Genomic DNA, 14,690 nt, shown 5'->3' on the forward strand with positions numbered 1-14,690 from the left:
AGGCACTGTAATGTGAGTGGATACGATGTTTACACGAAGTAGGGATATATTCATTACGGAAACCGTTTACATTTTAAGAACCAAACGGAAGCAAACAGAGAAAAACGTGAATTTCTATTGGACAAATGCAGGTATGTCCCGCCCCGTTTTGTTCCGCTTGCTTCTGTTAAAGAAACGTTTTGTAACAGAATCGGTGTATTGAATATGCCCCAGGTGGTACACACCTTCAATGTCATCTGTCAAAACGTTGGTCAGACAGACCGAGTGTATGGCAGAGAGGAGTGTAAAGTCATTTAGCTAGGACAGCTCATGGATGTCGTGTAGCTAGCTAACTCTAACGGCCGCAGATATATCAACAAATATATATTATCTAGCAAGTTTATAGCACATTTGCCTTGCTAGGACTAAACAAAAACTTTAGCCAGCTATAGTAGCTAGCTAAGTGGCAAGCGACGTAGCTAGCTTACTAGCTACAGTAGTTAGCTGGCTTCCCGCGCTAGCTGTGTAATTTACGACGTGTTGTATCAAGTTGTGTCGGTGTCAAACGAATCTGTTTCAAAAAGTATCTAATAATAGTTAATTGACATATCACTGCCTCCTGAATCGCAAACTTGTGCTGAAGACTGGTTATGGACTTTCTTGCTGGCTGCATTGGAGGTAAGTCTATTTTGAAACACGCATCGCTTTCCAGCTAGCTACTACTGCAGCCAATGTTGGAAGGCTAGCTACTACTGTAGCACATCCCGTGTCTGACTGGTTAGTGCGGGTAGCTAGCCGATTAAACTCAACTCCACGATCACTCAACACCACGATCGTAAATCGTGGAGTTGAGTTTAGTTGGCTAGTGATGTCTATAGCTACTGTAGCCATACCCACACACGCTAGGCACTACACAAGCTGTCCCTGTAGCTATGTCATCCATCCATCATCACACCTAACGTTACCACTCACACACATATACTTGGCCTAAAACCAAACATGCTATTTGAGAAATGAATTCTTACATACTGTAGTTTACACAATGTTGACATTGTGAAGCTCTCGATTTATTCCCATCAAGCGGTTAACTACCCGGCGTACTAGCATCGTGTGATACGTGATATCCACCACACTTTTGTTCTTGGCGCAAGTCAGCACACAAGGAGCATTCTCCAAATTCTATCTAGCGATGGAAAACACTTAACATCATATAGCTGTCTGGAACTATTCAGAGACAATGCATGAAAACAATCACTCCTTGTCTTATTGTAACATCATCAGTGCGTGACTTGCACTGAAATAGGTGCCAGTACTCATTTTGGGTGTTAATATTTATATTTAGGTGCAGGAGCTCCACAATACTTTTGAGCAAATAATATTCTATAAGAGGAAGGAGCTCAAGCAGTGTAACATTTTAGGTGCCCAGCTCCAGTGAGCTCCTGCCCAAGTCAAGCACTGAACAGCATAACTGAAATGGCAAACAATATACATTTGACACCTAAAAATACTGTAGCCTAGCCTGGTTGCCATCTCTGTTCAGCTATTACATTCCACTCCTTGCCACTCCGGTCATTTGAATGGCAGGAGTGGCAAGGAGTGGAATGTTAGCTAAAAAGACTGGTACACAGACTAACTGTAGCCTACAGTCTGAATAATCGGTAGGCATGACAATTGTTGTAATGTAGATATATTTGGAAAGTCAGGTTGGTGCAAGTCATGTTGAGTCTGCTATCTGGTGTCAGAAAAAAGTAGCTCCTATGCTATGTCAGAAAAGCTGGAAATCTGGGGTTATGGGTATTTCAGAGTTAGACCTTATTTGGGTATCTGATTCCAGTGGTCTTCAATGTAACCTTGGTACTATTGTTCTAAGTTAGATTCGTTTATAGGTGGTCAGGTCTAAGTGGGTGGCCTTGCTCTCCAGGAAGAACACGTTTATGTTGTTGAAAGCAAAAAGTATATATCTTCCCTGGTGAAAGGATTTATGATAAATAATACATCTGTGGTTTCAGCTACTGCTCCATCAATCAATGATTTATGCACCAATTAACAATCATAAAAGGTTACTTATCAATATTCAAGATAAGATTGCTTCCTTTCTTCCTTCTCACTAGGACATAGCCTAGAAATCCTACCGCAGGTGTTTTCCAGCCGCCCACAAGCTTCATTGGTGTCCTCTGTACACCCTGTGAAGAATGGAAAGCATGTAGGACTATGTTCCTATAGCATAGCAGACTGGAACAGACAACCTAAGATAGCTCGACTGTAAAAAGGAGAGGCATCCACACACACCCCTTCACAGACCAATTACGCTCTCCCTCCCCCTGTCACTAATCTGCTGTGGAGTGGCTTGGTGTACATGTAAACCCATAGGGGAGGGACCCATATGCTCAACTCGAGTGGAATGGCAGGAAAAGCCTGACTCGACTCAGAGGGCAACTTTGGTATTAAATGGAAGTGTAGGCCTACTAGGCCCACTATTTGGAGCTGAGCCATAACCATACATGGGTGTAAACTAACCTCCATGTTGGCACCAAATGTTCCATAACATTCTAATTGGAATTCTGACTAGAACTGTTGGTGGCAACATGGCACCCTCCAAAAATGATGACAAGCCCCTGAGCATTTGTAAATCAGTTCCACTGATATCTCCCGCCGTTTTCAGGAAACTCTTTGCATTAGGCCTTCAAAGCAATCATTCCAAGGTGACTAGGCAGGGCTCTACAGTGTGACCATTTTACTCGCATATGCGCCTAAATATTTCGCTGTGCGACCTGGGTTTTTTATTTAATAGCACCAGCACACCTAGACAAATGAAGGATTCTAGCTTTAATACCTCACATTTTTTAAATTGTGCTCCTACATTTCTGTGTGCATCTGCATTTTTCAACATAGGCGTGCGCGTGCTCCTTGTAAAAAAGGTCAGCGTAGAGCCCTGATAGGGAAATTAATAACTTACGTAGTTCCCTTGTACCAGGCAGACACAGACCTTTGCATAATACTGTACCACTGCAAATTTTAAGTAGATACAAAAAGTGAAGGAAAATAAAAAAACAGCTCAACTTTGCAAATTGCCCAGGTACTAGTAGTTTGTTCCACTGTAGCTACTGTGGTATTAATACCTAAGGTATTGGACAAATATTACCATATTTGCTGCTTGCCTGCCTGTTCACAAAGACACAAATAATGGTGGTAGTTTCTCTGAGGTCACTGTGTTGACTTGTGATCCCCTTGCAACTAACATATGCCTACTGCTGTTCTTTGACTGGTTTATATAAGTGGCCTGGCTCTTATTGGCTGGCTGGGGCCTGTCCTCCCACTGTGACACAGCAGGTGCTGCTTAGTTAGGATTAGCCTAGCTGTTCTAGCCAGTCCAGAAAGGCACAGACAGACCATAGCTGGAGAGATGGCCAGTAACCAGAGCTCTGCAAACTCTGTTTGGGTTGTGGCTTTCTCATGGGCGCCATGCTGGTGCACAATACATTTCATTTCAGAATGTTGTTATGGAACGTTTGGTGCCAATATGGAGGATAGTTCTGTAGGCCTATATCAAGGCCTATAGCAGGACAGTTGCTGTCAGGGCCCAGGGCTGAGGTTTCACTCCATAGTCAGAACCAGGGGGAGGGGAGGAGAGGGCTTGTATTAGGTAAGGTTACACCAAAATACCAGAGTCAGTAGTGAGATGTCTCAAAATGGCATCGGAACAAGGTAGGGTTGGGTACCCCTGAACACGTTATGTAGGCTAACTTGTAGAGCAGTCATCAGGACTAGTCCTGAAGAATCACGCTCTCTCCCCAGTGGCCTTGCCAGATATTTATCAGCACTTTCTAGATCCAGATAGCATCACTGTCTCAAACCTGGGTTCAAATATTATTTTATATAATTTCAAATACTTTACTGGTGCCTGATTTAGCCTGTCTGGCTTAATGGACCAATATAATCATCTCAACTGCAAATCCCACCCATCTGGCTCGCAAAGCAGGTTCGAGCAAACGCTCAAAGTATTTGAAAGATTTCAAATACTATTTGAACCCAGGGCTGCTATTTGTTTACAGTTGCAGGTTGTTGTTGGCTACAGGGTTTACATTTCCATCTCGGATGAATTGCAGCTTATATTTTTGGCAGTCTGATGTGATGTCCTCTATGTGAGGTGATAGCCAACATTAAAGGGGTATGTTTACAATCTCTGAAGTTGTGATCTGAAAAGCGGACACAGCTATTTATTTTGTTTACATCAACAATTGTGTTGCAATAAGGCATGTAAAAATCTGTAATTTAGATTTATTCCCCCTACCAGAATACAACTTCTCAAACTGTCTGAATAATCAGTGTAACACACAGTACAGTAGCCCAATGTTTACTTGAAACAATCTGCTCTCAGTTAAGTATAGCGTTGGCTATAGGCTATCCTGTCTATAATGGCTCTCTCATTATTCTCTTAAGGTGCTGCCGGAGTCTTAGTAGGACACCCGTTTGACACAGTTAAGGTAAGTTTAGTTTTTCTTGTTTCTTTCCTTGTATGCAAATAAAGCTTGCAGTCACTAAGTTCAATAGAGTTGCTGCTTGTCTCAGACCAACCATAAATGCTGCAATACAGTATGGTTTGGGTAAAGGGATGATCTCTACACTATAACAGATGCTATTTGTATGTATGGTGCTGATATTGTATACATCCTTAGCTTACATAGGCTTAATAATTGTGGGAGATTTTCTTGTTACCTGTAACAGGGACTTTCTTCGTTTCACAGAAAAGGTCTTACTGTGTTAGTAGATACTTCTTCACAACAGTACACTGTAGTAAGTACAGCAAAGGTCAATCCATCCACCTATCTCTGTCTCACTTGGACTGTCTTGGTTTTGTTGAACCACAACAAGAATAGGACCCTTCCCCATCCCCTATCAACAGAAAGCCCTAAGTAACTCTTTGATGTCTGACTTAATGTACATTCACCAAGTTGTGTCAGAAAAAACATGTTTGTACACTTCATGGCAGCACATATATTTGTGTGTAATGGCATCATACTCCATATTCCCTCCCTTTTGTTCCTATGTTGTGATAGTGTTGTCAGAAAGTGTTTGTTGGTTCAGGAGGGATGCTGATTGGCCGTCCAGGTTCTATTTGACCTTTGACCCTTGACCTGTGTTTGTATTGCAGGTGAGACTCCAGGTCCAGAATGTGGACAAGCCTCTTTACCGCGGGACCTACCACTGTTTCCAGTCCATCGTACGGCAGGAGTCGGTAAGTCCTACATACATCTTTATCATTTAGTGGAAACTGTCTCCAATTAAAATTTTAACAGGTGATTAGCCCATGTCAAGTTGTCATATTTGGTATATTGTAGCCCTATAGGCTACATTTTTGTTTGATGGCACTTTGGTCACTCTCCTATCAGCACAACCACATTGAGGTCTGCTCTGCTTGAGTTATTCACAGAGGTTATGGCTCATTGGGTCTCTTGGCCTGAAGCTGTTTTGGCATTTGTTGTGGTGCTATTAATGAGGTCAGTGTGTCCTGAGGGCTGATCCTGGAAACTGTCTGTGTCAGATGAACTCACCGGTCTTGTGACTGAGTGGGATGCCATTGCTATGGGCCAGCTGAAATACTCACAGGGGTGGGATAGGAGAGGCACTGGTAAATAGGGTAATTGGGGAATTTTGGTTTGTTTTCTCTTATAGATGGCTTATAACAGGGTTTTAACAACAACAACAAAAAAGTTTTTTTAGGGGTAGGTCAGCTTTAATATTGCAGATAGATTGTGGTTTCTATAAATATAATTGTCTGCATCAGTTCCAATCCCCCATATATATATTTTTAATTTATACATGGATTCTACGACATGCAAATTTGATTTAGAATTATGTGGCTCCCTTTTTATGCTACACAAGAGTCCATAGCCTTGAATACAGTCTCTTTCTAATATCCACCCTTCTATTTTTCTCTCTCTCTCTACCTGCCCCATCTCTCCCTCCTTCACCCTCCATCTCCCCTTCCCTCCCCTTTCCCCCTCCCTACCCAGATGTTTGGGCTGTACAAAGGCATCGGCTCCCCCATGATGGGCTTAACCTTCATCAATGCCATAGTGTTTGGAGTGCATGGCAACACCATGCGTTACCTGGGCCATGACACCCCAATGAACCAGTTCCTGGCTGGGGCTGCAGCCGGGGCCATACAGTGTGTCATCTGCTGCCCCATGGAGCTGGCCAAGACACGCATGCAGATGCAAGGTAGGTATTACCAAAATAATGGGCTTTTACATGGAGAGAATTGTAGTTGTCTCCACTCTTTTTCTAACTGCTTAAAGGTCCAATGCAGCTGTTTTGATCTCAATATCAAATCATTTATGGGTAATGAAAGTACCTTAGTGTGATTATTTTAAATTAAAATGTCAAAAAAAAAAAATGTCACAGTATTATTCCAACCTCATAGTGTGGAAATATATATAAAATACATGAATATCACGTTTTTGATATCAATATGAGTGAGGTACAGTGCATTCGCAAAGTATTCAGACCCCTTGACTTTTCCACATTTTGTTGTGTTACAGCCCTATTCTAAAATTGATTAAATTGTCCCCCCCCCCCTCATCAATCTACACACAATACCCCATAATGACAAAGCAAAAACAGGTTTTTAGAAAATTATGCAAATTTCTATTTTTTTTAAAAAGAAAAAAAATAATATTACATTTACATAAATATTCAGACCCTTTACTCAGTACTTTGTTGAAGCACCTTTGGCAGCGATTACAGTCTCGAGTCTTCTTTGACGCTACAAGCTTGGCACACCTGTATTTGGGCAATTTCTCCCATTCTTCTCTGCAGATCCTCTCAAGCTCTGTCAGGTTGGATGGGGAGCGTCGCTGCACAGCTATTTTCAGGTCTCTCCAGAGATGTTCAAGTCTGAGCTCTGGCTGGGCCACTCTAGGACATTCAGACTTGTCCCGAAGCCACTCCTGCCTTGTCTTGGCTGAGTGTTTAGGGTCGTTGTCCTGTTGGAAGGTGTATGTTCGGCCCAGTCTGAGGTCCTGAGCGCATTGGAGCAGGTTTTTTCATCAAGGATCTCTCTGTACTTTGCTCCGTTAATCTTTCCTTTGATCCTGACTAGTCTCCCAGTCCCTGCTGCTGAAAAAACATCCCCACAGCATGATGCTGCCACCACCATGCTTCACCGTAGGGATGGTACAGGTTTCCTCCAGACGTGACGCTTGGCATTCAGGCCAAAGAGTTCAATCTTGTTTCTCGTGGTCTGAGAGTCTTTAGGTGCCTTTTGGCAAACTCCAAGAGGCTGTCGTGCCTTTTACTGAGGAGTGGCTTCTGTCTGGCCACTCTAGAACAAAGTCCTGATTGGTGGAGTGAAGCAGAAATTCTTGTCCTTCTGGAAGTTTCTCCCATCTCCACAGAGGAACTCTGCAGCTCTGTCAGAGTGACCATCAGGTTCTTGGTCACCTCCCTGACCAAGACCCTTCTCCTCCGATTGCTCAGTTTGGCCGGATGGCCAGTTCTAGGAAGAGTCTTGGTGGTTCCAAACTTCTTCCATTTAAGAATAATGGAGGCCACTGTGTTCTTGGGGACCTTCTGTGTCTCTACACAATCCTGTCTCGGAGCTCTATGGACAATTCCTTCGACCTCATGGCTTGGTTTTTGCTCTGACATACACTGTCAACTGTGGGACCTTATATAGACAGGTGTATGCTTTTCCAAATCATGTCCAATCAATTGAATTTACCACAGGTGGACTCCAAGCAAGTTGTAGAAACATCTCAAGGATGATCAATGGAAACAGGATGCACCTGAGCTCAATTTCAAGTCTCGTAGCAAAGGGTCTGAATACTTATGTAAATAATGTATTTTTTTTTTTTTTTTCCTTCTATAAACCTGTTTTCATTTTGTCATTACAGGGTATTGTGTGTAGATTGATGAGGCAAAAAATGAATTTAATAAATTTTATAATAAGGCTGTAACTTAACAAAATATGGAAAAAGTCATGGGGCCTGAATACTTTCCGAAGGCACTGTATGTTGTAAAAAAAATGAATATATATGTTGTTATTGCAAACATGCAGCACTGCCTTAGGAGTGTGCCATATCATGATTTGATGAGGGATTTGTTACTGTAATATAACAAAAACGGTTGCCAACACTTGCAAGAATACTTTTCTAGGCAAAAGTGTTCCATGTTTCATTCATACACATTAGTTGGTTTCTGCAACATCTGGTGGTGGAGCAACCTAGCTAACTAGCCAAGCCAGCTAACTAGCCAAGCCAGCTAACTAGCCAACCTAGCTAATTAGCCAACAAATCAAACAATTTGTGGATCACACACTGCCCTTCAAGCTAGCCACTTAGCTACCTCTGTAGCAAATAACATTTTAGATTATCTGAGCTAGCTAGCATAATGTACTCTGCTCTGCCCCTGCACTGCTAGGAAAGCGTGTGTACCATAGCATTTGAGTTCAAAGGGTTCACCAATGGCAATAACTTTAATAAAAAGTTGACAACCTTTCCATATTGGTGCCCATCACTAGTATTTATAATTATACTGTGTTACTAAGGCACTGGGGAGAAGAAGTCCAAGAGGAAGCTGTACAAGAACTCCCTGGACTGCCTGGCCAGTATCTACAAGCGGGAGGGGCTGCTGGGGGTGAACCGCGGCATGGTCACCACGCTGATCCGAGAGACCCCCTGCTTTGGAGTCTACTTCCTGACCTACGACTTTCTGACCCGCTCCATTGGCTGCGAGCCCGGCGAACCTTACATGATCCCCAAGCTGCTATTTGCCGGCGGGATGTCCGGGGTCACCTGCTGGCTGTCCACCTATCCTGTGGACGTGATTAAGTCCCGCTTCCAGGCGGACGGGATGGGCGGAGTCTACCAGTACAGCAGCATCGCTGACTGCGTGCGGCAGAGTGTGAGAAGGGAGGGGCTCAGAGTGTTCACGCGAGGTCTCACCTCCACCCTGCTCAGGGCGTTTCCCGTCAACGCTGTCACCTTCGCCACAGTCACTCTGGTGCTGATGTACGCACGGGGGGTGGAGGAGGGGCCCAAGGACTGTGAACCGGCGTCCCCCGGCACAGCTCACCACACACAGCTACAGCAGCAGGCCCAAGCCTCCAGCCTGTGACCTGAGTCTGGAGGTGTTACTCCCACCTGAGCTGCTCTACTGTGGGGTGGGGGAGGGAGGGAAACCAATAGGGGCCCAATGCCCTTTGAATCTCTGAGTATGGAAACACATAGACTCCTGATTCAGCTATTTGTATATCTATAGATATGCTGTGTCGCCACTTGACTTGTAAATATAATTTACTTATAATTTACTCGAAGCACTGATAATGTTGGAAGATGAGATAAAGAAAGAAAACCAAAATGGTTATGGTTAGGTCGCTGGTACTAACTGGTACGACCACAAGTCTACTAACTAGGACTGTAATCAAATCAAATGTTATTTGTCACATGCTTCGTAGACAACAGGTTTAGACTAACAGTGAAATGCTTACTTACGGGTCCTTTTCCAACAATGCTGAGTTAAAGATAAGATATATATTTTTAATATAGAATACAAATAGCGACATGGGGAATAAATACACAGTGAATAACAAATACAAATAAAGAGTTAAAATAACATGGCTGTATACAGGGAGCCCCAGTACTGAGTCGATGTGCAGGGGTACGAGGTAATTGAGGTAGCTATGTACTGTACATATAGGTAGGGGTAAAGTGACTAGGCAACAGGATAGATAATACACATTAGCAGCAGCGTGTGTGTATGTGTGTGGACGTTTTTAACTATACTTGTGGGGACTAGAAGTCCCCACAAGAATAGTAAACTAACAAAAAATTAACCAACTGGGTATATTTTGTTGGTCCTGACAAGGTCAAATGCTATTTCTAGGGGGTTTAGGGTTAAGAATTAGTGTTAGGGTTAGAATTAGGTTTAGGAGCTAGGGTTAGTTTTAGGGTTAGGGTTAAGGTTAGGTTTAGGGTTAGGGTGAATAGGATTTTGAATGGGACTGAATTGTGTGTCCCCACAAGGTTAGTTGTACAACACTGTGTGTGTGGCGCCCCCGTATTGAGGGTCAGCGTGGCGGATGTGTTGTTTACTACCCTCACCACCTGGGGGAGGCCCATCAGGAAGTGCAGGTGGTAAATAGACAGCTACGAAAAATACTACAACTTATCATGAGGTATTCTAACTCAGGCGAGCAGAACCTCGAGACTCCTTAATATTAGAAATTGCGCACCAGCTGTTGTTAATGGTCTGGTTGTGCAGTTTATCCTTGTATAGCTCTGTCCTCCTTGCACAGTAACTATTCAATAGTCTACTTTGGCCTCTAAGGAGACTTATATGTAGAGTAGTAGTTGAACTAAAGCACTTCTCATGTCCGAACTGAAACACAACATACAGTTTACTGTACCTGAGAGATATCTGAATGATGAAGGAATGCCCAGAATGTGATGTTTTGTTTGAAACACAAGTGTGAATCAAAGAGTTGGCAATAATTGTGTGTTTTGTTTTTGGATGGGATTTGTTTTACGGAAATAATGTGAAGTTGTGTCTTTGATGTTATACTTGTGTATAAATGTGAGATTAGTTTTATTTTTGTTTTTAAAGATGTGATTGGCTAAATTTCTCTGTAAATATTGCAAATGCTGGAGTGAGGATTTTTGTGTGTGCACCTTTATGCATGTTTGATCAGTATCAGAATTATTATTATTATTATTATTATTATTATTATTAGTAGTAGTAGTAGTATTTGTTTTTGCCTGAATGTTACTGTCGTTGCTGTTAACTAATCTAGTTGTCTCTTGGACTGATAACCCATTGGCTCTCCTCATCCTGTATCCTTTAGTATATCTGTTACCTCCTGCCATTTTAGAGTATTTGTAATGGGGCGTTGATGTATATTTCTTACTGCTTTGTGAGCAACTGAGTAGTATTTCCACAGATTTCTCTCCTATATGTATGATGGGAACATTTGTATGCTGTTCTTGAATGAGGGTATTCATATAGTAGGCTATACACATCTGTGGACCTATGATAGCATTGACACACAATATCCATGTGTCTGTAAGGGGGGAAGAACACACACACTGAATTGTCTCTAGTGTATTGCTGCTGTAAAGAACGATCACTGTCATAACCTTCTGAAACAAAGGATTCAGGAAAATCCAAAAATGACATCACAGTGACATTCTTTAAAAGAGCTTCTATGACATCATAATGGCATTATCTAACATATCCACTATGACATCATACAGTCCATTCGGAAAGTCTTCAGACTCCTTCACTTTTTCCACATTTAGGATTTGCATTTAAAATGTGCAGAGAAGAATGGGAGAAACTCCCCAAATACAGGTGTGCCAAGCTTGTAGCCTCATACCCAAGAAGACTCAATTCAATTAAGTACTGAGTAAAAGGTCTGAATATTTATGTAAATGTGATATTTCCTGAGTTTTTTTTATATAAATGTGCAAACATTTCTAAAAACCTTTGTCATTATGGGGTATTGTGTGTAGATTGATGAGGGGGAAAAACAATGTAATCCACTTTAGAATAAGGCTGTAACGTAACAAAATGTGGAAAAAGTCAAGGGGTCTGTATACTTTCCGAATGCACTTTATGTACTGAATTGTTGAATGTAGCAATGTTTTCCCACAAAATGGTCTCTGTCTTTTACCAGGAGGATAATAAACATGTACTATACACCTGTAACGATCAGAGATCCTATTCGATACATTTTGGTTGGTTAGGGGTTATTTGCTGGTTGGATAAAACAGCCTCAACCCTTATAATACTGCTGTCCTGCGGTCTACTGAATTGGGATTATGGTTGTGGGGTAATGGGAAAAAAAGATTGACAAACTGAATGTCACTCAGCAATCAGATTTGCCAGTGGTAATTGTTACTTTTAACCTATTTTATATGTCACCATAATGTTTTATTGTGCTTAATTGTATTCATTTCAATGTTATCATACTCCTTCAGTCCTAGACACAATAGAGGCTAAAGTTAACTGGCAATTAGAAATAATTTGGACTCTAGCTTTGTGGGAAGATGCAATATGTACCAGATATGTCTGATAATCTGATAGATCATTTAAATGTAAATATAAAACCTATATTTTTCAATGTCAATTAGTTGTGGTGTCTTCAATGTTCTTCAAGGTCTCTTTCTCTTATCATGTGAGGTTTGCTGTTGCAAACTCAAAATATGGAGACACTGATATTTTTGTAACAAACTAATGATGCTTAGCCAGCGTTGGTACATCAAGGTGACTTGTAGAAAATGTGAAAATCAATAAACGATAAAACAAGTGTTTTATTTTCATACTGCATCTTACTAACTAATAGCAAGGCAACAATAAACATGTTGTCCCCCAACTACTTAGCATGTTAGCTAAACCTTCCCCTAACCTTAACCCTTTTAGCTAACCCTTCTCCTAAACTTAACCCTAAACCCTAGCCTAGATAATGTTAGACACTTAGCCACCTAGGTAGAATTCGTAACATACAGTATCTCACAAAAGTGAGTACACCCCTCACATTTTTGTAAATATTTTAGTATATCTTTTCATGTGACAACACTGAAGAAATGACACTTTGCTACAATGTAAAGTAGTGAGTGTACAGCTTGTATAACAGTGTACATTTGCTGTCCCCTCAAAATAACACAACACACAGCCATTAATGTCTAAACCGCTGGCAACAAAAGTGAGTACACCCCTAAGTGAAAATGTCCAAATTGGGCCCAAAGTGTCAATATTTTGTGTGGCCACCATCATTTTCCAGCACTGCCTTAACCCTCTTGGGCATTGAGTTCACCAGAGCTTCACAGGTTGCCACTGGAGTCCTCTTCCACTCCTCCATGACGACATCACAGAGCTGGTGGATGTTAGAGACCTTGCACTCCTCCACCTTCCATTTGAGGATGCCCCACAGATGCTCAATATGGGTTAGGTCTGGAGACATGCATGGCCAGTCCATCACCTTTACCCTCAGCTTCTTTAGCAAGGCAGTGGTCGTCTTGGAGGTGTGTTTGGGGTCGTTATCATGTTGGAATACTGCCCTGCGTCCCAGTCTCCGAAGGGAGGGGATCATGCTCTGCTTCAGTATGACACAGTACATGTTGGCATTCATGGTTCCCTCAATGAACTGTAGCTCCCCAGTGCCGGCAGCACTCATGCAGCCCCAGACCATGACACTCCCACCACCATGCTTGACTGTAGGCAAGACACACTTGTCTTTGTACTCCTCACCTGGTTGCCGCCACACACGCTTGACACCATCTGAACCAAATAAGTTTATATTGGTCTCATCAGACCACAGGACATGGTTCCAGTAATCCATGTCCTTAGTCTGCTTGTCTTCAGCAAACTGTTTGCGGGCTTTCTTGTGCATCATCTTTAGAAGAGGCTTCCTTTTGGGATGACAGCCATGCAGACCAATTTGATGCAGTGTGCAGCGTATGGTCTGAGCACTGACAGGCTGACCCCCCACCCCCTTCAACCTCTGCAGCAATGCTGGCAGCACTCATACGTCTATTTCCCAAAGACAACCTCTGGATATGACGCTGAGCACGTGCACTCAACTTATTTGGTCGACCATGGCGAGGCCTGTTCTGAGTGGAACCTGTCCTGTTAAACCGCTGTATGGTCTTGGCCACCGTGCTGCAGCTCAGATTCAGGGTCTTGGCAATCTTCTTATAGTCCAGGCCATCTTCATGTAGAGCAACAATAATTTTTTTCAGATCCTCAGAGAGTTCTTTGCCATGTTGAACTTCCAGTGACAAGTATGAGGGAGTGTGAGAGCGATGACACAATTTAACACACCTGCTCCCCATTTACACCTGAGACCTTGTAACACTAACGAGTCACATTAGGAAGGGGAAATGGCTAATTGGGCCCAATTTGGACATTTTCATTTAGGGGTGTACTCACTTTTGTTGCCAGCGGTTTAGACATCAATGGCTGTGTGTTGTGTTATTTTGAGGGGACAGCAAATTTACACTGTTATACAAGCTGTACACTCACTACTTTACATTGTAGCAAAGTGTCATTTCTTCAGTGTTGTCACATGAAAAGATATACTCAAATATTTACGAAAATTTGAGGGGTGTACTCACTTTTGTGAGATACTGTATCATACGTTTTGCTAATTCATAACATATTGTATGTCTTTGCAAATTCGTCACATATAATACGAATTGTAATTCGTAACATACACTGCTCAAAAAAATAAAGGGAACACTTAACACAATGTAACTCCAAGTCAATCACACTTCTGTGAAATCAAACTGTCCACTTAGGAAGCAACACTGATTGACAATACATTTCACATGCTGTTGTGCAAATGGAATAGACAACAGGTGGAAATTATAGGCAATTAGCAAGACACCCCCAATAAAGAAGTGGTTCTGCAGGTGGTGACCACAGACCACTTCTCAATTCCTATGCTTCCTGGCTGATGTTTTGGTCACTTTTGAATGCTGGCGGTGCTTTCACTCTAGTGGTAGCATGAGAAGGAGTCTACAACCCACACAAGTGGCTCAGGTAGTGCAGCTCATCCAGGATGGCACATCAATGCGAGCTGTGGCAAGAAGGTTTGCTGTGTCTGTCAGCGTAGTGTCCAGAGCATGGAGGCGCTACCAGGAGACAGGCCAGTACATCAGGAGACGTGGAGGAGGCCGTAGGAGGGCAACAACCCAGCAACAGGACCGCTA

The 14,690-nt window shown here is 42.4% G+C and overlaps 1 protein-coding gene across 2 annotated transcripts; it reads left to right on the plus strand.

Moving 5' to 3' along the window:
* Positions 1-225: 225 nt before the first annotated feature.
* LOC121552351 (mitochondrial basic amino acids transporter-like) lies at positions 226-9,610 on the plus strand. 2 transcript variants are annotated; one of them, XM_041865206.1, is made up of 5 exons: positions 226-657; positions 4,420-4,463; positions 5,132-5,215; positions 5,994-6,201; positions 8,528-9,610. In XM_041865206.1, the coding sequence occupies exons 1-5, from the start codon at positions 630-632 to the stop codon at positions 9,094-9,096; spliced, it is 933 nt and encodes a 310-aa protein (XP_041721140.1). In that variant the 5' UTR covers positions 226-629; the 3' UTR covers positions 9,097-9,610. The 2 variants fall into 2 exon arrangements, with proteins under 2 accessions (XP_041721140.1, XP_041721141.1); XM_041865207.2 differs by lacking the exons at positions 226-657; positions 4,420-4,463 and adding an exon at positions 4,720-4,773.
* Positions 9,611-14,690: the final 5,080 nt, after the last annotated feature.

Source organism: Coregonus clupeaformis, chromosome 36, assembly GCF_020615455.1.
Source record: "Coregonus clupeaformis isolate EN_2021a chromosome 36, ASM2061545v1, whole genome shotgun sequence".
Taxonomy (NCBI): Eukaryota; Metazoa; Chordata; class Actinopteri; order Salmoniformes; family Salmonidae; genus Coregonus; species Coregonus clupeaformis.

Excerpts from the sequence above, each read along its gene's own strand:
- LOC121552351 (XM_041865206.1), top strand. The coding sequence starts at position 630 with ATGGACTTTCTTGCTGGCTGCATTGGAG. Across the intron at positions 658-4,419 it reads TCTTGCTGGCTGCATTGGAG|GTGCTGCCGGAGTCTTAGTA; the intron begins GTAAGTCTATTT and ends TATTCTCTTAAG. Across the intron at positions 5,216-5,993 it reads CCATCGTACGGCAGGAGTCG|ATGTTTGGGCTGTACAAAGG; the intron begins GTAAGTCCTACA and ends CTCCCTACCCAG.